General features: G+C 35.2%; 1 protein-coding gene across 1 annotated transcript in view; it reads right to left on the bottom strand.

The window, feature by feature from the left end:
• Positions 1 to 261: 261 nt before the first annotated feature.
• The window catches only part of LOC140063578 (uncharacterized), a 30,433-nt gene continuing 8,966 nt past the window's right edge, over positions 262 to 21,728 (bottom strand). Inside the window, exons 2-16 of the mRNA XM_072109962.1 lie at positions 9,849 to 10,160; positions 9,273 to 9,503; positions 8,823 to 8,933; positions 8,322 to 8,427; positions 7,895 to 7,962; positions 7,196 to 7,266; positions 6,925 to 7,004; positions 6,679 to 6,756; positions 6,329 to 6,419; positions 4,773 to 6,237; positions 4,212 to 4,283; positions 3,917 to 4,081; positions 3,597 to 3,709; positions 3,323 to 3,418; positions 262 to 2,005 (exon numbers count right to left, since the gene is read on the bottom strand). Coding sequence (XP_071966063.1) covers positions 1,928 to 2,005; positions 3,323 to 3,418; positions 3,597 to 3,709; positions 3,917 to 4,081; positions 4,212 to 4,283; positions 4,773 to 6,237; positions 6,329 to 6,419; positions 6,679 to 6,756; positions 6,925 to 7,004; positions 7,196 to 7,266; positions 7,895 to 7,962; positions 8,322 to 8,427; positions 8,823 to 8,933; positions 9,273 to 9,503; positions 9,849 to 10,128 — 3,105 coding nt within the window. The 5' untranslated portion in view covers positions 10,129 to 10,160 and the 3' untranslated portion in view covers positions 262 to 1,927. The remainder of the gene's footprint in view (positions 2,006 to 3,322; positions 3,419 to 3,596; positions 3,710 to 3,916; positions 4,082 to 4,211; positions 4,284 to 4,772; positions 6,238 to 6,328; positions 6,420 to 6,678; positions 6,757 to 6,924; positions 7,005 to 7,195; positions 7,267 to 7,894; positions 7,963 to 8,321; positions 8,428 to 8,822; positions 8,934 to 9,272; positions 9,504 to 9,848; positions 10,161 to 21,728) is intronic.

The raw sequence follows: 21,728 nt of genomic DNA, 5'->3' as shown, positions 1-21,728 counted from the left end.
AAAACATACAGTAGTTTGTGTCGCACGTTGTCACACGGGTATCAAAACTATTTGAAATTAACCGACGCCAGGGCTTAATGATTTTAATATCATTATTTATTTTACATATATCAGATCTCAATTTCTTAAATCATCGACAATACTGTACATATAGGTTATGCACCATTATTTTACTGATCACAAAATATTTACCTCAGTACACACGTTATCTAAACATGTCTAACAATACCTGGTGATTATTTTTTTGTTTTTAAGCAAAGAGAAAAAATAAAACAATTCGTGGATTCTTTAAAACCAGGGAAAATTAAAAACAGTTATGTATAACAGTCATGTCTACACTATACTGATGATTGAAACAATAAAAACAACAAAACCGGACCTCTGCAGGGAGCTGGTTTCTACGTAGATTAAAACACTTTATAAAATAAAATGCAGCTAAAACAATAACTAAACAGTTTAGCTTAACGTCTGGCACAATTTAGCTGAACGTCTGGCACAATTTAAAAACATAAGAATAAGAATATAATTTCAATTCATTTGATTAAAACAATAAAACTTATGTGAAAAGCGAGGAGCTGTAGTTATTATGCACGCTGTAAACATTGTTCAAAACAGCATATTATAAGAAATGTAAAAAATTATACAATTATGCAAGACAAAATGCAGACACACTCTATAATTTGGCTGCTAAAATACAAGATCACGTTAAACAATGTATCAATACACTTAAAGCGATGACTAAATAAAAATGTTTACAAAAAAATATTCAAAATAAAGTACAGATTGCTAAGATGTTTTAATTTGTTTTAAATAACCAAAATATAAATAGTGGTTATCTACTGCAGTAATTCAATATTTCTGCAGCAACCTACTGCAATGCTTACTTGTAACTTACAGAATACTGTCTGCCTACTTATTATATGTGATAACGGATCCCAATACAACACTATATGATTGAACCATAGTTTTATCTTGGCGAGACAGTATATAAAAGCAATTATATTGCTTTTGTAAATTGTACAATTCAACAATATACAGTACTTATTTCTGAATAAACAGGTTTTAGTAGGGCAACACAGCAGTCAAGTATCCGCTTTTTAGACCATAAAATAAATGTACATTAATTAAAAACAAAAATTAATTTAAGAAATTAAAAAACAAACGTTGTCTGAAATCTATTCACTGCTATAGTTCAATACAGCATACACATCAACACCATAAAGTTATAACATTTCCACTAATGACATTGACAGCCAAATATTAAACAAATCCCGCAAAATCAAGTGAAATTGTCAGAGATGCAATAGATAAAAATTAAAAAAATTACAATTTTATGATTCAATATTGTTAGTGCGTTCACATAAAACACTACTTACCTTTTAAAGACATTTTTCATATATAATTTGTTTAAAATATGAACAATTTGTTTTTAAATGTCAAACTAATATTCTGACTACCAATAAATATTTTATATTCAAAATATATACAATAATTTCTTCAGCTGAGCAACAAAGTAAATATCAAAATTTCCACATAATTATTTTCTTTTCTATTAAAACAATTGGTTTATCATAATTAAACCACTATTAGTTATCTATAAACTAAGAGGATAGATATAAAAAGAAAGGTAGTTGTAAATATTTACAATTTAGAAAATTACAAAGATTTTTTATCATGCTCAGACAATACAGTATTATGATTATTTGGGATACTGTAACAGGCAGTGTGCCAAGTGCCATTCATTGGAAATTCTCCACAGAATAACACCAGAATAGTTCAGATTTGTTCTGATACTGATTGGAATTAATATGGACTGCAGCAATGGATGTCCATACAAGTGAATTTTAACCCCATATTGGTACATTGCAATGAGTAAAACTCACAATAACAGTCTAGACTTATATTATTAAACCACTTTCATATATTGTTAACGTCGCCATGTTTTGTTGCTATACCAACCATGATGCTGTTTATATGGGTGGAATCTATTATAACCTTGTTTCTGCTGTAAAGAAAAGAAAAAAAATAACGTGGTTCACATCTAACAAATGTTCAGCCGGTGGTACAGTCTTTTGTATCCATGATACAATGCTTTTTTCAGTAACAAATTTGAAATTTATTATTTAACATATTGTAATAATTAAAAATATATAATTTAAAAATATAAATTTTATATGTAACTCTCATAAAATTGAATCGAATTTATGTAAGTACAATATGACAAGGATGTGTTATGTCATCGCATGCAAGACTGATTCTGAAGCATGAAGACATAATTTATAAAATAATTAAAATACTGTAATAAGGTTTTCCACTGAGAGTAAAGTACAAAGATTTGCTTTATGTTGAAAAAATAAATCATAAAAACTTTTACATATTACACATATGTATCAAAAGAGTATATGTTATTTGTATTATTATCGTTGCCTATTGCAGAATATACTTTAAACAGACCCAGTAAGCCTACAATAACACCATGGCATTATATACTTTAAACAGACCCAGTAAGTCTACAATAACACCATGGCATTATATACTTTAAACTGACCCAGTAAGTCTACAATAACACCATGGCATTATATACTTTAAACAGACCCAGTAAGTCTACAATAACACCATGGCATTATATACTTTAAACAGACCCAGTAAGTCTACAATAACACCATGGCATTATATACTTTAAACAGACCCAGTAAGTCTACAATAACACCATGGCATTATATACTTTAAACAGACCCAGTAAGTCTACAATAACACCATGGCATTATTCTGCTTCAATCTTTATAAACAAACATTAAAACAACCAAGTTGTTGTTGTTCACTGTCATTTTATAGAAGGTTTTCACTTAAAATAGTGGACTGATATGTATTCAAATGATGTTTCTCACCACAGCAAATTGAATACAGTACATTCTTACTGAAGAATTTATTCTCAAACTGTAAAAGGTGTGCTTCAATTAAACATTATAAACCAATTTACACAGACAAGCGGAAACGATAAGGGCAGCTTGTTCCATTCACACAGCGCACAGAATTTGTGAGCAGTGTTGTGGAAAGTAGGTACTTGTAGGCATGGAGGCTAATGCATGTTCCATTCACACAGCACACAGAATTTGTGAACAGTGATGTGGAAAGTAGGTGCTTGTAGGCCTGGAGGCTAATGCATGTTCCATTCACACAGCACACAGAATTTGTGAGCAGTGTTGTGGAAAGCAGGTGCTTGTAGGCCTGGAGGCTAATGCATGTTACAGCACTGCTGGCCTGGACTAGAATAATATGGCCTTACAGTTTACACCTGAATAAAGTAGTAAAATGTACTGACCTGAGGTGATGTGTTGCGATAATTTTGATGACGTTGAAAAGCGTTATATCCATGATGATGCCTCTCTCTGTAGTCATTTGATTTTACTTTCTTAACCTAAAAAAAATGCCACTTTTTAAAATAATGCACATTACATTGCACAAAAATAAACTGACCAGATATCAAAAGGATAACATTCCATTTTCCGCTTATAATTGGGGATAACATGAAAAATAAACTTTTAAACTCGATGCAATAACAGATTTTTTTACAAATTAAAATTTATTCTTAATACCTTTCCTTGGTCCAGTTCTTCCTCATAACTGTCACGCTTGGATTTTTTTTCCTGTCGCCATGAGCGCTTTGCCTCTTTATCTAATTCAGAAGGTTCATCTTCCCAAGATTTTACTAAAAAAAGTAGAGGAAAAAAAACTTTACCAAATACATGTATATAAGAAATTAAATTAAACAAGTTGTTTGTTGTGACTGAAAAAATTATGGATAAACCTTTTTCTTTTAGAACATTGATATTATTAACATTGCTCTTTGAAAATAAAATTTGAATTAAATGTTAAAAATAGTATCTGGAGGTACCGGTATGCAGTAAAAGTGTACCTGACGATCCATAACTTCGCATAGATGTATTAGTAAGAATCTTGTTAACATCTTTTTGATTGCCACTATTATCTCTGCCATCCCAACTTGATTTGTTTGATGTGTATTTGTTTGCTTTCCTCTGGTAACCATCTTTAACATGGTGGTCCCACGACTGAGTAGGTGCTAAAAAACAAACGAATCAAAATATAAGCTATTAAGATTAAAGAAAGAAAAGCAATAGAATCCAAAGTAATGAATTACACAGCTAATTTATTTTTAATAAAACAAATTAATTTTTGAAAATGAAACTCACCAGCAGAAGAAAATGTTTTTGTTTTTTCTTCATCCGCAATGTTATCTTTTTCACTGTTTGGTGAACCATTTTCTGTGGACATTTGACAAGGTAAAGAATAATTATACCATTATATTATAATTAAAAGTACCAGTTAATCTTCTCAAATCATTTCTTAAAATAATTTATGTCATCATCACCCTACAGTGACCATACGTCACAATAGTGTTGAGTTGAAAGACATGAAATATAATATACAAACAAAAATCAACAAAAATACAACATTTAGATATTAGTGATTTTTGAAAAAACCTTTTGAGGGGAACACAATCAACTTTACACAGTGAGTGATATAACTTTGGTAGTTGATTAACAAAATCGTTTTTAGTAATATTATTATATCTTTTAGTATATTAATAGAAAGCAGGATTGCATAATTGATATTGTAGAATAGAAATAGGAAAGTATACTATACTTCAAAATTACCATGAAAAATTGAGTTCATATATGAACAGTTGTTAAAAGTGGGCGTTTCCGATTGCATGTCATGGGAAGTTCTTACGAAATTAATATTCCTCTCACCTGACTTAGCTACATCTTGTTTTCTTGAACTATTTTCAATCTTAGATTTTTTAGGTACAGACCTATCATCCAGATCATTCTTAATTTGACTATTGTTTGAAAAATCACGTTTCAGATTGTTACTCGTAGATGTATTAATTTTCTGGTTTTCATGTGTAGCACCATTAGATGATGTATGTCCATTTTGGTATCCATTGCTGTATTTATCAGTGTTTTTAGAACTCTCGTGTTTCGGAATCTTCCATTTATTAGACGATGCATTAAATTTATTTGTTTGCACAGGTGATGGTGGCGGAGAGAGTATTTTACCTCCATTTGTAGTTGACAGTTCTTCTTTGAAACAATATTTTGTCCCATCAGCCAATTTACTTGAGCTTTCTGTAGAATTTGAGGTAGATGTTTTTGAATTGGAACTAGGTTTTGCACTGACAGTCCACCCAAGAAATTCAGCCTCACAGCTGCTCTCTTTTGGAAGTGGTGTCAGCATCTTTTTCTCTTGCACATTCCATTCAGAAGTAGAAGAAGCTGAAGTATTACTAGCATCAGAAGCGACAGAGGGCGTTTGTTGATCTGTGTCGGAACTAACCTTCCACAATCCCGTAGACATCATCTTTGATGCATTACAGTTAGTTGTTATAGCGAGTCTGAGAGGAGACTCTGTACTCCTCACAGCCATAAGATTCCTATGATTTGACAATGGTGATGTCTTTTCTTTATCTGGTGAGGTCTTTACTTTATCTGGCGATGTTGGAGTAGTTTTGGATTTTGCCTTCTCGAACGACTTTTCTGAAATCTTTTCTGCGATTGTATCATAATCTTCTGAGTCACTGGAATCACTACCATATGGTACGAGAGGTAGCACTTTTACCAGAGTACTTGGTTTAGAACGGCTCTCGGTATGATTCTTGGGTCTCACAAACGATTCAGCTGTACTTCGTGACAATGTGTTACCTGTATTTGATGTTTTATTTGCAACATTTGGTTTTTGACTGATATTGTTCCCTTGAACACCCTTCCGATTGATGCTAAAAGAAAGCTTTGGACGATCGGGAGGTAGAGAACTTGGCGTTGGAGATGGTGTTGACACTATTTTTGAGATGTTTGGTTTATTCTCGTCTCGTTTTATACTGGTAACCTTCTGAGGTAAAGGTGAAAATTTTGTTTTTCCATTTGCGTAACTATGATTACAGTTTGGGCTTGCAGGTTCAACACGACCATTTAACTTTTGGCTTGGTGCTTGAATGCGACCATTTTCCGTGAAGAGATCAGTATCAACCGTGCGAACGTAGAAAAGAAGATAGGCTTCAGCGTTCATAACGTGGTGGCGTCCTGCTCTGTCGGAGGCATGGTCGTTTATTTTGTACCAAAGATTGTTAGGTGCTCGCACAAACGTAAAATAGTGTCCATAACCACTGCCATTTCCTTCATGAGGTAGAACGCCATACAGTTTATATTTCACAGGTTTCTATAAAGAAAAATAAATTATTCATTTTAACAGTGTGCAAGCTTTCTATTGGATTTAAATATAACAAATAATAAAGTTACAAAATACATACTTTTGCACCAGCCATAAAAGGTCGAAGGTCAAAGTATTCAGGATATTCAACAAACCTCCTGTTTTTTATATTACGTCCTGAGGCATCATACCTAAATAAACAATATATAGTGTTTTGAAAACAAAAGGGTACATAATAGTTAAATTATTAATGATTACACGGTAAATTTGAGTCTTGAGAATAAAATATGGTAGAAAAGTTCAACTATTATTTATGTTGCAGCAACCGCTGCTTAATTGGGTTCGAATCTTAATAGGCACCAATCAAAAGCAGTCGAGGTTTGAATGTCTGTGGGGCACAAAGTAGTTGTGAATTGTGCATTATAATATAATGTGAAACCTTAATAATACCTTTTTAAGACCACTGTTAAAACATTCGGTGGCTTCACTATACGAAACGTTTTACGTGCATCAACAAGTTTCCTGCATCTAAATACAAAAATAAACATGTTATAAATATGATACACATTTATAGCTAACAAGCCCTGCTGTGGTGCCAACTGGCAAAATGAGTTATCCCAAGGCCCGCTAAGCTTATGAGCATTTCGAGTTGTATTTCAGATTTGAACCAAACAGCTATTTTGAAAATAAACTAACCCTGAACATTTGTACTTGTTGTCTCCAAATAACATTTCTGGCTTGATCATAATACGCAAACACTGCTCTATACTCTTGCTCTGATAAAACAAAATGGAAGTAAACATTCATGGCAAATTTACTACAAAATTGAGATACAATAACAACAATGCTCTGGGTAACAGTGACTGGGTCATATTCAAAAAAGAAAATTGTGCATAATGTTTTCATATTCATTGAAAGTGTTTATTATAGAGAACTGAGCTTTATAGTAGGATTAATGTTAGCTTACCTTGAGGTCAAGTGGAAGGTCAAGGAAGGTTTCAAATGTGTCTGATCTATACTTGCAGTTTGTGCAGCATACTGCAATACAAAGTATTAACATTCATTTCTCAATTTCATTAAACAATTATAGACTTTTCCATTGATGCCGCACAAAACTATGCTATCATCAATTCTAAGGCTCTGTCTACACTTTCAAACTAGTTTTAAAAATTTATGTGCCCAAATATGGTAGTGATATGACATCACCGTTTCCATATATGGGCACATCACATTTTTTTTGTCACATATAGTTTGATAGTGTAGATAGAGCGTATATAAGATTGGTTCCAACACAATGATGAATATTACTAAAACTATGTACTATATAAGGTGCTATATAAACAGTTTTAATGGGTTCACCTTAACTTAAAAATGTATTGTTCCCCTGAAAAAATAATGTTTTTGTTGAATATGCTATTGCCAACGTCACATAATAGTTATTCACTTTGACAAAAAATTGAAAAAAAAAAATTTTTATTTACCTGGAAAAACTATATTTAAAGCAAAATAAGTCAAATTGGAAGTCAACGGGTTTTTGGTTGAATTTAACCGTTTTTTTTTCTATGGAAGTGATTAACTTTAAATGGCCTATTCAAAGTCTAATTTTATTAATCTTTGATTTTATGTTTTTCAGTGACAATATACCTTTAAGGGAACACAGACTTACTTCTGTTCCTAATTTTACCGCCAAACACTTGATACACAGCAGACGTTTCTTCAGTTAAACGATCCAAACTGTAAATAAAGAGAACACATCAACAATTGAACTTCATTTTATTAAATTCTAATAAAGTTTATCGCAAATAGCTTGCTTTTACCAGGAGCGTCATTGCACAATGCATGATGGGAAGGGTATCGGAGCAAACGTCACGATGCGTATGTATGAACAACAAATCACATACATATGCATCGGGTGCTCCCAAACCCTTCCCAACATGTGTCGCGCACGTTATTTGCGATAAATCTAATGAAGTTGTTCTTCATTTGACACTGCAACTGTCCTTGGGTTGTGTTGTAAAAACATATAGAAAAAAATAAATACAAATTTGTTTTCAACATTTATGGATGCAAGTTTAACACAGCATGATACTTACTCTTTACCAAATCCATACAAACAGCTCTTGTGCATTTCCTCCAAGAGAACTCTAAGAAATTCATGTACATCATGTTGCCTGCCAGTTTCCATTTGTTTCTGAATGCCTAAAAACAAGATAAATTAATATGTTTTACAATATTTAGACATGCACCATATTGCATTTTTATTAGTACCTAATGATGTTTTAGATTCTGGGCAGCCCATCTCTGCATTCTGGGTTTTCGCCTTCTTACAGCAATTGAAATGCTCATATTAATTATTATTCTGTTTTTATTCAAACTTAGACAAAAATAAACGTTACTTTGAAAATCAATTGGAAAAAAGCACACAATTTTTTTTAACTTTTCATAAATATTTACACATTATTTATTTTTTATTACTGGAAAGTAAAAAATTCATATTTTCTGTTCAACTTTGTTATAAGATACACTTTTACATTCATTTTCAAAATTTTTGCACTTTTTCTCATCTATTCTGGATTAATATAAAACATACTTACTTCTAAACTTAGAAGTGAGTACGACGGGAGTGATGACATGTATTGGTTGTTTCATGACCATGTGGATGTGATTGTCAATTGTACACATGACACATAACCCAGGTCGCTTGCCTATGAAAGAAAGAAAAAACAGAAAAGTGTAAGTAAATTTATACAAGAAACATTTTAAGGATGCATATACTACAAGCTTACTTGAAATGTTTTTTATCGGTGATGATAAAATTCTAAGCTCTGTCTACACAATCAAACTAGTTTGACAAAAAAAGTTTGATGTACCAAAATATGGTAGTGATATGTCCAAATATGGTAGTGATATAACATCATCATGTTCATATTTGGACACATCACATTCAATAAAGTTTGACGGAGCTTAAGAATTTCAGTTAAAAGCACATGTATACTCTCCAACCATAAAGGGTTGGATGTGCTGAGCTTCAATATAATACTTACATGTTTGTTTATGATGTCCAGTTTGATAGTAGTTGTACAATGGAGGTGTGTATGTTAGACACTGTAACACCGAATTCATAAAACAAGTATTGCCCTGATTAGCCAACGTGCATCCAATGCTTCGGTTCACTTGCCAGTTTAATTTTATTTTGCTTGCTGGGTAGATAACGTGAGTTGGCTTAGGAATGTCTATTGTTGATTCCGAATCATCAGATTCACAATGACTGGGCACTACAACGGGGGACAAAATCATTATATATTCAATAGTTACAATATCAATAAAATAATATGCAAGTCCAATTGATTAATAATACTAATCAAATGTTAACAAATATAAGAAAATAATAAAAAAAAGAGGATAAAATGAAGATGTACTAAATGTGATTGCAATTGAATAAAGGTGGTGGTTTAACAAAAAGAAAAATGTTGTGTTGAGTATACAGTAAAATAACACAAACAAATTAAAAACATATGAAAAATTGGGTATAAAAATGTATTACTACAAACCTGAATACAAAGTGGCTACAACAATTTTAATATAAAAATAAGGCATGGTGAAGTATACTGTGTACTTACATCTCTCGCGTTTCTTTATGCCATCTTTATCGTAGGCAGGTTTCTGATGTATCGCATCATTCTGCTGTGGATTCAACAACACATACTTTTCCCGCAACAGTTGCATGTGATACTTCATTTGCGTCTTAGCGGGTTTGAACTCAATTTGCTTCATTAGCACTTGCTTAGATGAGCAGACTATCTGAAAATCAAGTTCTTTGTCTTTACGTTCACCATATTTTGCTCCATTGTGAGACAAGTCTCGTCTTATGCTCTCTTCAATTGTCATTTCAAACGGCATTCAATGTATCACTTACTAGTGAGCTCAATGTGCTGTAATTTAAAATTATAAATATTAAGTTAGCCTAAAGCACTGTTAATAAAGCAAATTAAAATTAATCTTTGTTTTCATGAAAAATTGTGCATTAATTACACAGTTTACAGTATGTTTCTTTCAATTCAAATGTCCTTTCTTTCAAGTTTCAGTACAGAACAGTAATAGAAAAAAAACTGCTTACTGTAGCTAGGCTATCCGGCTATAAGTAGGGCTAAACCTGCCAACCTAAAATATACTGTATTTATAGGTAGGTATAGTTAAAATATCGATTTCTTTTGAGCCTCATTCATATCCACACGCGATATCCATACCTTGTATCAGAACGAGGTCTACCGCGGTTTTTTTGGTCTGCTGCTCTCGTACATTTCGCGATCGATCGTCGTGCCTAGCTATCTCTCTGCCTACATTCAAGGTTTATTTCACTTAATTAAAATACTGTGATGAAAGATGAACGTTGATAAAAATCCCTCACCAATTTTTTGATAAGTGCTGACGAGCACCATGTAATGTATTTCCAGAGGCCTAATGTACAGGTTTTTTGATACGAGTAGTTTTTAAAAAACCTATTTCTTTTCAAATTCACCCGTTTGTTTTTGCCGTTCCTGTTGTATTGTTAGTCAACTGAAACTATTGTTAGTTGAAAGGCTGTTACATCACCTTTACACCAAGCTCAAACACAGCAATTAAGACACAAAAATACAAAAAATATATATGGGTGTTTCCATAAATTAAGGGGCCAGTGGGTATTTTAGTATTGGTGATAGTTAGTTTGCTGTTTACTCTAAATTGGTAATAGTTATTTAAAAAATGATTTTATCATATGATAGAACAATAATATGGGTTAATACTATTACATGTTGGAAAAAAAAATTGCAAAAAAAAACGATTTTTAAAAAAAATATATCGTGGTGTCTAGCTCATTTTATTAAAATATGTGTGACATTTAAATACACTGACATATCAGAGTTTAAAAAATATACTACAGCAATAGTTATTTTGTATTTATTTATCATCACAATAGAGTACAAAGCAACGTTAAATATAAGCTAATTACAATTTCCCACGATTTTTTGTTTTCCACACAACGGTCCGCGACGTCCAGCATCACAACGTAACATTTCGTGTCTCACTTTGTTACGTTGTTAGTACGATCTTTATTAGTGAACAGACACAAGAAGTACCACTATAATGACGAAAATCGAATTACATTCACTACAACAGATCACTGAAATTTACCTTACACAATGTTCTACAAAATGGCGATTTTATTTAGTCAGTTACAGACGAAAAACTATTTTTTTAGAACATTTCGTGTCTCGTATATTCGTTACGTAGTTATTCATAGACCATCGGTGGTAAACGCCGCGAGAGCTATTTCTGAAGTTGAAGGTCACGTGATTCAAGAAGCAGGCGAACTAAAGTCTCGGCGAAAAAATCATCGCTAGGATCCGCGCTAATTTCGAGTTACAGCGGTAGAGACTTTTCGTGTCCCTCTGTTACGTTGTTTCAACTGTTACGTTGTAAATAACTTCTACGCGCTTCATTGCATGTAAGTTTTGTGTATTTTTATTTTGTTAGTTTTTAGAATTTAGAAAATAGTGGGTTATAATGAAAAATACAAGAAAATTAAACGCCAAAACTATCTTCGTACTCTAACGTCAACATCATAGTCAAAAACTGGGTGTCATTACACAATGAGACACGGTTACGTTGGTAGTTTGTTGATACTATATAGTTGATATTTGTTTTAATGTGGTAGGAATGTTGTTTATCTCATAGCAGCTTCATAATGTATACCCAATGAACAGATATGTCTATAATTGATTAATATTTAACAAATTAATGAGCAAAATTGCAAAACATTTTCCACTAGGCAGGTTACAGCGTAAACATCGTAGAAGATACGCCGTGTCTTGTTACGTAGTGTACTAGACCTTATACTGGTGTAGTATTTTGCAAATAATTAGCAATTAGTTACCATAAAATCTTTAAATTTTACATTATGTGTTTGCTATTTGGTTATTGCTTCTATATGACACAGAAAAATAAAAATTTATTTAATTATTGTCACAAGAAATAGGGATAAAAGTCCATAGTTTACAACCACTTTCAGAATAAAAACAAATTCGTCGTTTTTGACTATTCTATTTGTTACAGTAGGAAAAAAAAGAATTGTATTTGGTTCATTTCAGTTATAATAAAAAACATATTACACAAAATAATGTGTAATATTAGTACATAATTTTGTTTATTTATTTAACGTTGCTATTCGACAAGATAAAATATGAATTAAATGTTTACTATAATATACATTTAAAATACCCTCCACTATAGTGAGCGAGTCCAAGCAACTTGGTTGTCGCGTATGCGCGCCTATCATATTTGGGCGATTTCACTTGATGTGTAGGGAATATTTAACTTGTTTCAATTACAATCTACGGAAGATATACTAAGGTTTTATAAATTTAATAATAATTAATAACTTTATTTAAATTGATAAAAACAATTACATATAATATAAACGCAAGGCTGTGGATAACAATTTATTATGAACGAAATCAAATCAAAACAACAAAGAACAATAGGTTCTCCTAATAGTAATAGGATAGTATTACCACGTGCTTGGGCAATGAACTCTGCTCCACATTGCGATAAGTTTATTTTTAGCTGGCTCGGCGACTCCGAAGCTGAAAGGGGTGACTGGTATTTCTACAGGTCTGTACGATAATTATTAAGGGTTTTCCGAAATATCACGTGCTTGGCTAATGAGCTCTCCTCCACATTGAGATCGCGTTTATTTTTTAGCTGACTCGGCGACTCCGGCGGTATTTCTACAGCGAGAGTGTATATACTCCATGTACGATGATTATTAATAGGGTTTTCCGAAACACCACGTGCTTGGCTATTAAAATTCTCCTCCAAATTGAGATCGCGTTTATTTTTAGCTGTTCAGTTTGATGGACCTTTATTTTTTAATTTTTATTGAAAACCAACGTGATTGCTGGCTCGGCGACTCCCGGTGCTCAAATTGGGTGACTGGTATTATTTCGGTCATGGTTCGGTGAACCTTTATTTTGTTGGCCAAAACCCACATGCTTGCTTCGTCGGCTCCCTACAAAGAGATCGCGCTTAGTTTAATGGGGAACCTTTATTTACTCTTCGTTTTAAATATATTCCATAGACTTCAACATTATAACTAGTCTACTGTTTTCCCCGATGTGGTTTAAAAACAATTATAAAAGAATGAGAAATAAAGTCAACAGACATTTTACAACATTTAAAAATAATACGTAAAAAACATTTATACCCAGTATAACTAAGACAAAATTATCAGTAACATATTAATTTTATTATAATAATAAAATGATAATAATAAATATTTGATGAATAAAATTAATATTTTAAACTAATAATCTGAAAAGAAAGCAATAGTTTTAGTCAAATCAATTTATGAGCATAACTCAAGAAAGACAAATATATACAGTGTTCATTTATTGTTTTATAATTAATAATAATAAATATTATAATCCATCAACATAAGATAAGAAAACACTTTCTTTAGTATAGTAGGCCTAACATATTTTATAATAATAATAGATATATTTATTTTTATTTAAATTGGTATAATTTATATTAAAAATACTTAATTATATACTTTATATTTCTATATGATGATGAATCAAATTTAACCCAGATGGGCAAATCTAATGTTTCATTGTCATTTTTTTCATCTATACAGATCAGCAGTTTATCAACAATGTTACCGTTCCAATTGAGAACTGCATTTAACCCCAAAAATAGAGATGACGCATCAACAAAAAGACCAACCAAAGAAACATCAGCCCACAGACGGTTCTCGAATATACAGTAATTTCAGCGTAAAAAAAAATTACATAACTGAAATTAAATTATTAAACAGGGTTACATCAGGTGGTTAAAATCAGCACTGAAAGTACGAACCAACTTTATATACCATTGAGTAAACATTTTAGAAGTAATGCGCGATTTACCAAATTTTTCCCTCACGTAAATTTATATAGATTATACGTTTTAATGATTGAACAAGAGTGTTAATGCGAAGTACAGTATATCCAAATGTATTCTCAATGATTTTACTGTAAATGACTATTAATAGTATATTTTAGCAGTTTGTTGTGTGCAGTAGTAATTACAGTTGTCACACTTTAAAAATAATGTAGTAGTTCTTGTTGACTTATTTAAGTGAACTATTTGGTGTCTCTGTTACACGTGAAAACTTCAATTTTTTATTGCATGAATTATATTGTTTTATTGATTAAAAGATAGTATTTGATATACTATTTTTACCAGTTTATCAATTGTATGCAGTAGTAACCACATTTGTTACACTTTAAAAATGGCTGCATATCAAAACCATTTCATAAAACATTGTGACGAGTTAAAGTGAACATTTGGTGTCTCCGTTACACGTGAAATCTTCCATTTATATTTCATGAACCATATTGTTTTATTTCCACATGGAGGTATGATCCTGATTTGACTTGTTGCTAGTAAATGTATATACTTGAGGTATATTCTGTTCATTTCTGTATTGTTTACATGTAATTTTTAAACAGCAGTGACTTTACAAATCTTTTATATAGAAATTAAGTCAACTTTAACGGCTTTGCATAATTATTTCATAAGCTATTTTTTAAATTTGAAAAGGTGTGATTTAAATAATATTTTTCTGCATTGAAGATGTTCCCAAAAGCTATTTAAAAATCCAATTTAAACAGTTTTAGGTTATTAATAATAACTTATAAGAGGGGTAGATAATGTGATTTTGGTGTCTCCGTTACACGTGAAATTTGCTATGCATGTTGATACTATATAAATGCTGTTACATAGAGACAACAGATTTAATGTGTATTTTGCTTCTTTTTTTTAGTTCAAGTACATGATATACTATTTAGAATTGATTATTAGACTTAGAATGTCACACTTTGAAATTCTGACCCTAATGTCACACCTTGGCCCCTTTATTTATGGAAACACCCATATATATTTTTTTCCCGGTTAAATCTTATGTATTTTACAGTAGGCGGAGGTATGCACTCTCGGAGTGGCCATTTTATTAATAAAGGATAATTATACAATATCAATATTAACAATTGTTGTATTCACTTACAAACTATAAACACATTTAACGTATTAATGAGTACATCTAGGCCTAGCCATGGAGTAATTCTTTACTCCATGGCCTAGCTAGGCCTACTTTCGTAGAAAGTAGGCCTAGCCTCTAGGCCTATAACTAATTATAATAATATAAAATAAAAAATTAAACCTTTTTATTTAATTTATATAAATTCATTCATATTCAATAATGGCATGCAAGTTTATAATCGACAACATACAAAACCGACATTCCAATACTAAATACAACAGCGCCGTGAAGTTGGTTACTTATTCCTTATTCGACATTCGTCAATGGAAGTTGGTTCCTTATTCGACGTTCGACATTCGCTAGGCTAGGCCAAAATTTCGAAAATGATAATTTCCCAGCGGTAAATATGCCGTGCGCCACCAACCAATCTCCTGCTGTTACTTATTCCCTATTCGACATTCATTCGTGAAGTTGGTTCCTTATTCGACGTTCGCTAGGCCGCGGCCGACCGGCTGGCCCAAATTCGTACCAAAGTAGACCTAGTGTAGATGTACCTATTTTATCACAGATTTACATTTTTTAGTTCCGATATTACGACCATACCAACGCCTCGGGCCGGGTTCACAATAGTATAGATTGACGTAGTATGGTCCTGGAATTCCAGAAATGTGCCACTTGCCCCGACCCAGATGATCGGGCAAGTACGGATTTTAAAGCAATTTAAAATGCGTATTTTTAGCATTAATTTAGTAAACACCACTTTTAAAGTGGCCATATGACCACACACCGACGCCTCGCGTCGGGTACACAATAGTATAGATTGACGTAGTGTGGTCCTGACTTTCGAGAAATGTGCCACTTGCCCCGGCCCAGTGCGGGCAAGTACGGGTTTTAAAGCAATTTAAAATGCGTATTTTTAGTGTTATTTTACTAAGTATAGCACCACTTTTAAAGTGGCAATATGACCACACCCCGACGCCTCGGGCCGGGTACACAATAGTATAGATTGACTTAGTATGGTCCTGGCTTTCCAGAAATGTGCCACTTGCCCCGGCCCAGTGCGGGCAAGTAAATGTTTAAAAGCAATTTCAAATGCGTATTTTTAGCATTAATTTACTAAGAATTAATAGCACCACATTTAAAGTGGCCATATGACCACACCCCGACGCCTCGGGCCGGGAACACAATAGTATAGATTGACGTAGTATGGTCCTAGCATTCCAGAAATATGCCACTTGCCCCGGCCCAGTGCGGGCAAGTACGGATTTTAAAGCAATTTAAAATGCGTATTTTTAGAATTAATTTAGTAAACACCACTTTTAAAGTGGCCATATGACCACACCCCGACGCCTCGGGCCGGGTACACAATAGTATAGATTGACGTAGTGTGGTCCTGACTTTCCAGAAATGTGCCACTTGCCCCGGCCCAGTGCGGGCAAGTACGTGTTTAAAAGCAATTTCAAATGCGTATTTTTAGCATTAATTTAGTAAACACCACTTTTAAAGTGGCCATATGACCACACCCCGACGCCTCGGGCCGGGTACACAATAGTATAGATTGACTTAGTATGGTCCTGGCTTTCCAGAAATGTGCCACTTGCCCCGGCCCAGTGCGGGCAAGTACGTGTTTAAAAGCAATTTCAAATGCGTATTTTTAGCATTAATTTACTAAGAATTAATAGCACCACATTTAAAGTGGCCATATGACCACACCCCGACGCCTCGGGCCGGGAACACAATAGTATAGATTAACGTAGTATGGTCCTGGCATTCCAGAAATATGCCACTTGCCCCGGCCCAGTGCGGGCAAGTACGGATTTTAAAGCAATTTAAAATGCGTATTTTTAGCATTAATTTAGTAAACACCACTTTTAAAGTGGCCATATGACCACACCCCGACGCCTCGGGCCGGGTACACAATAGTATGGATTGACGTAGAATGGTCCGGACATTCCAGAAATGTGCCACTTGCCCCGGCCCAGTGCGGGCAAGTACGTGTTTTAAAGCAATTTAAAATGTGTATTTTTAGTCTTATTTTACTAAGTATTAATAGCACCACTTTTAAAGTGGCCATATGACCACACCCCGACGCCTCGGGCCGGGTACACAATAATATAGATTGACGTAATTTGGTCCTGGCATTCCAGAAATGTGCCACTTGCCCCGGCCCAGTGCGGGCAAGTATGGGTTTTAAAGCAATTTAAAATGCGTATTTTTAGTGTTATTTTACTAAGTATTAAAAGCACCACTTTTAAAGTGGCAATATGACCACACACCGACGCCTCGGGTCGGGTTCACGATAGTATAGATTGACGTAGTATGGTCCTGGCATTCAAGAAATGTACCACTTGCCCCGGCCCAGTGCGGGCAAGTACGTGTTTTAAAGCAATTTAAAATGCGTATTTTTAGCATTAATTTAGTAAACACCACTTTCAAAGTGGCCATATGACCACACCCCAACGCCTCAGGTCGGGTACACAATAGTATAGATTGACGTAGTATGGTCCTGGCATTCCAGAAATGTACCACTTGCCCCGGCCCAGTGCGGGCAAGTACGTGTTTAAAAGCAATTTCAAATGTGTATTTTTAGCATTAATTTACTAAGAATTAATAGCACCACTTTTAAAGTGGCCATATGATCACACCCCAACGCCTCGGGCCGGGAACACAATAGTATAGATTGACGTAGAATGGTCCTGGCATTCCAGAAATGTGCCACTTGCCCCGGCCCAGTGCGGGCAAGTACGGATTTTAAAGCAATTTAAAATGCGTATTTTTAGCATTAATTTAGTAAACACCACTTTTTAAGTGGCCATATGACCACACCCCGACGCCTCGGGTCGGGTTCACAATAGTATAGATTGATGTAGAATGGTCCTGGCATTCCATAAATGTGCCACTTGCCCCGGCCCAGTGCGGGCAAGTACGTGTTTAAAAGCAATTTCAAATGCGTATTTTTAGCATTAATTTACTAAGAATTAATAGCACCACATTTAAAGTGGCCATATGACCACACCCCGACGCCTCGGGCCGGGAACACAATAGTATAGATTAACGTAGTATGGTCCTGGCATTCCAGAAATATGCCACTTGCCCCGGCCCAGTGCGGACAAGTACGGATTTTAAAGCAATTTAAAATGCGTATTTTTAGCATTAATTTAGTAAACACCACTTTTAAAGTGGCCATATGACCACACCCCGACGCCTCGGGCCGGGTACACAATAGTATAGATTGACGTAGTATGGTCCTGGCTTTCCAGAAATGTGCCACTTGCCCCGGCCCAGTGCGGGCAAGTACGGATTTTAAAGCAATTTAAAATGCGTGTTTTTAGTGTTATTTTACTAAGTATTAATAGCACCAATTTTAAAGTGGCAATATGACCACACCCCGACGCCTCGGGCCGGGTACACAATAGTATGGATTGACGTAGAATGGTCCGGACATTTCAGAAATGTGCCACTTGCCCCGGCCCAGTGCAGGCAAGTACGTGTTTTAAAGCAATTTAAAATGCGTATTTTTAGTGTTATTTTACTAAATATTAATAGCACCACATTTAAAGTGGCCATATGACCACACCCCGACGCCTCGGGCCGGGAACACAATAGTATAGATTAACGTAGTATGGTCCTAGCATTCCAGAAATATGCCACTTGCCCCGGCCCAGTGCGGGCAAGTACGGATTTTAAAGCAATTTAAAATGCGTATTTTTAGAATTAATTTAGTAAACACCACTTTTAAAGTGGCCATATGACCACACCCCGACGCCTCGGGCCGGGTACACAATAGTATAGATTGACGTAGTGTGGTCCTGACTTTCCAGAAATGTGCCACTTGCCCCGGCCCAGTGCGGGCAAGTACGTGTTTAAAAGCAATTTCAAATGCGTATTTTTAGCATTAATTTAGTAAACACCACTTTTAAAGTGGCCATATGACCACACCCCGACGCCTCGGGCCGGGTACACAATAGTATAGATTGACTTAGTATGGTCCTGGCTTTCCAGAAATGTGCCACTTGCCCCGGCCCAGTGCGGGCAAGTACGTGTTTAAAAGCAATTTCAAATGCGTATTTTTAGCATTAATTTACTAAGAATTAATAGCACCACATTTAAAGTGGCCATATGACCACACCCCGACGCCTCGGGCCGGGAACACAATAGTATAGATTAACGTAGTATGGTCCTGGAATTCCAGAAATATGCCACTTGCCCCGGCCCAGTGCGGGCAAGTACGGATTTTAAAGCAATTTAAAATGCGTATTTTTAGCATTAATTTAGTAAACACCACTTTTAAAGTGGCCATATGACCACACCCCGACGCCTCGGGCCGGGTACACAATAGTATGGATTGACGTAGAATGGTCCGGACATTCCAGAAATGTGCCACTTGCCCCGGCCCAGTGCGGGCAAGTACGTGTTTTAAAGCAATTTAAAATGTGTATTTTTAGTCTTATTTTACTAAGTATTAATAGCACCACTTTTAAAGTGGCCATATGACCACACCCCGACGCCTCGGGCCGGGTACACAATAATATAGATTGACGTAATTTGGTCCTGGCATTCCAGAAATGTGCCACTTGCCCCGGCCCAGTGCGGGCAAGTATGGGTTTTAAAGCAATTTAAAATGCGTATTTTTAGTGTTATTTTACTAAGTATTAAAAGCACCACTTTTAAAGTGGCAATATGACCACACACCGACGCCTCGGGTCGGGTTCACGATAGTATAGATTGACGTAGTATGGTCCTGGCATTCAAGAAATGTACCACTTGCCCCGGCCCAGTGCGGGCAAGTACGTGTTTTAAAGCAATTTAAAATGCGTATTTTTAGCATTAATTTAGTAAACACCACTTTCAAAGTGGCCATATGACCACACCCCAACGCCTCAGGTCGGGTACACAATAGTATAGATTGACGTAGTATGGTCCTGGCATTCCAGAAATGTACCACTTGCCCCGGCCCAGTGCGGGCAAGTACGTGTTTAAAAGCAATTTCAAATGTGTATTTTTAGCATTAATTTACTAAGAATTAATAGCACCACTTTTAAAGTGGCCATATGATCACACCCCAACGCCTCGGGCCGGGAACACAATAGTATAGATTGACGTAGAATGGTCCTGGCATTCCAGAAATGTGCCACTTGCCCCGGCCCAGTGCGGGCAAGTACGGATTTTAAAGCAATTTAAAATGCGTATTTTTAGCATTAATTTAGTAAACACCACTTTTTAAGTGGCCATATGACCACACCCCGACGCCTCGGGTCGGGTTCACAATAGTATAGATTGATGTAGAATGGTCCTGGCATTCCATAAATGTGCCACTTGCCCCGGCCCAGTGCGGGCAAGTACGTGTTTAAAAGCAATTTCAAATGCGTATTTTTAGCATTAATTTACTAAGAATTAATAGCACCACATTTAAAGTGGCCATATGACCACACCCCGACGCCTCGGGCCGGGAACACAATAGTATAGATTAACGTAGTATGGTCCTGGCATTCCAGAAATATGCCACTTGCCCCGGCCCAGTGCGGACAAGTACGGATTTTAAAGCAATTTAAAATGCGTATTTTTAGCATTAATTTAGTAAACACCACTTTTAAAGTGGCCATATGACCACACCCCGACGCCTCGGGCCGGGTACACAATAGTATAGATTGACGTAGTATGGTCCTGGCTTTCCAGAAATGTGCCACTTGCCCCGGCCCAGTGCGGGCAAGTACGGATTTTAAAGCAATTTAAAATGCGTGTTTTTAGTGTTATTTTACTAAGTATTAATAGCACCAATTTTAAAGTGGCAATATGACCACACCCCGACGCCTCGGGCCGGGTACACAATAGTATGGATTGACGTAGAATGGTCCGGACATTTCAGAAATGTGCCACTTGCCCCGGCCCAGTGCAGGCAAGTACGTGTTTTAAAGCAATTTAAAATGCGTATTTTTAGTGTTATTTTACTAAATATTAATAGCACCACATTTAAAGTGGCCATATGACCACACCCCGACGCCTCGGGCCGGGTACACAATAATATAGATTGACGTAGTATGGTCCTGGCATTCCAGAAATGTGCCACTTGCCCCGGCCCAGTGCGGGCAAGTACGGGTTTTAAAGCAATTTAAAATGCGTATTTTTAGAATTAATTTAGTAAACACCACTTTTAAAGTGGCCATATGACCACACCCCAACGCCTCAGGTCGGGTACACAATAGTATAGATTGACGTAGTATGGTCCTGGCATTCCAGAAATGTACCACTTGCCCCGGCCCAGTGCGGGCAAGTACGTGTTTAAAAGCAATTTCAAATGTGTATTTTTAGCATTAATTTACTAAGAATTAATAGCACCACTTTTAAAGTGGCCATATGACCACACCCCGACGCTTCGGGTCGGGTTCATAATAGTATAGATTGATGTAGAATGGTCCTGGCATTCCATAAATGTGCCACT

Source organism: Antedon mediterranea, chromosome 1 (genome assembly GCF_964355755.1).
Source record: "Antedon mediterranea chromosome 1, ecAntMedi1.1, whole genome shotgun sequence".
Classification (NCBI taxonomy): domain Eukaryota; kingdom Metazoa; phylum Echinodermata; class Crinoidea; order Comatulida; family Antedonidae; genus Antedon; species Antedon mediterranea.
This window is presented reverse-complemented; position numbering and strand designations above follow the sequence as displayed.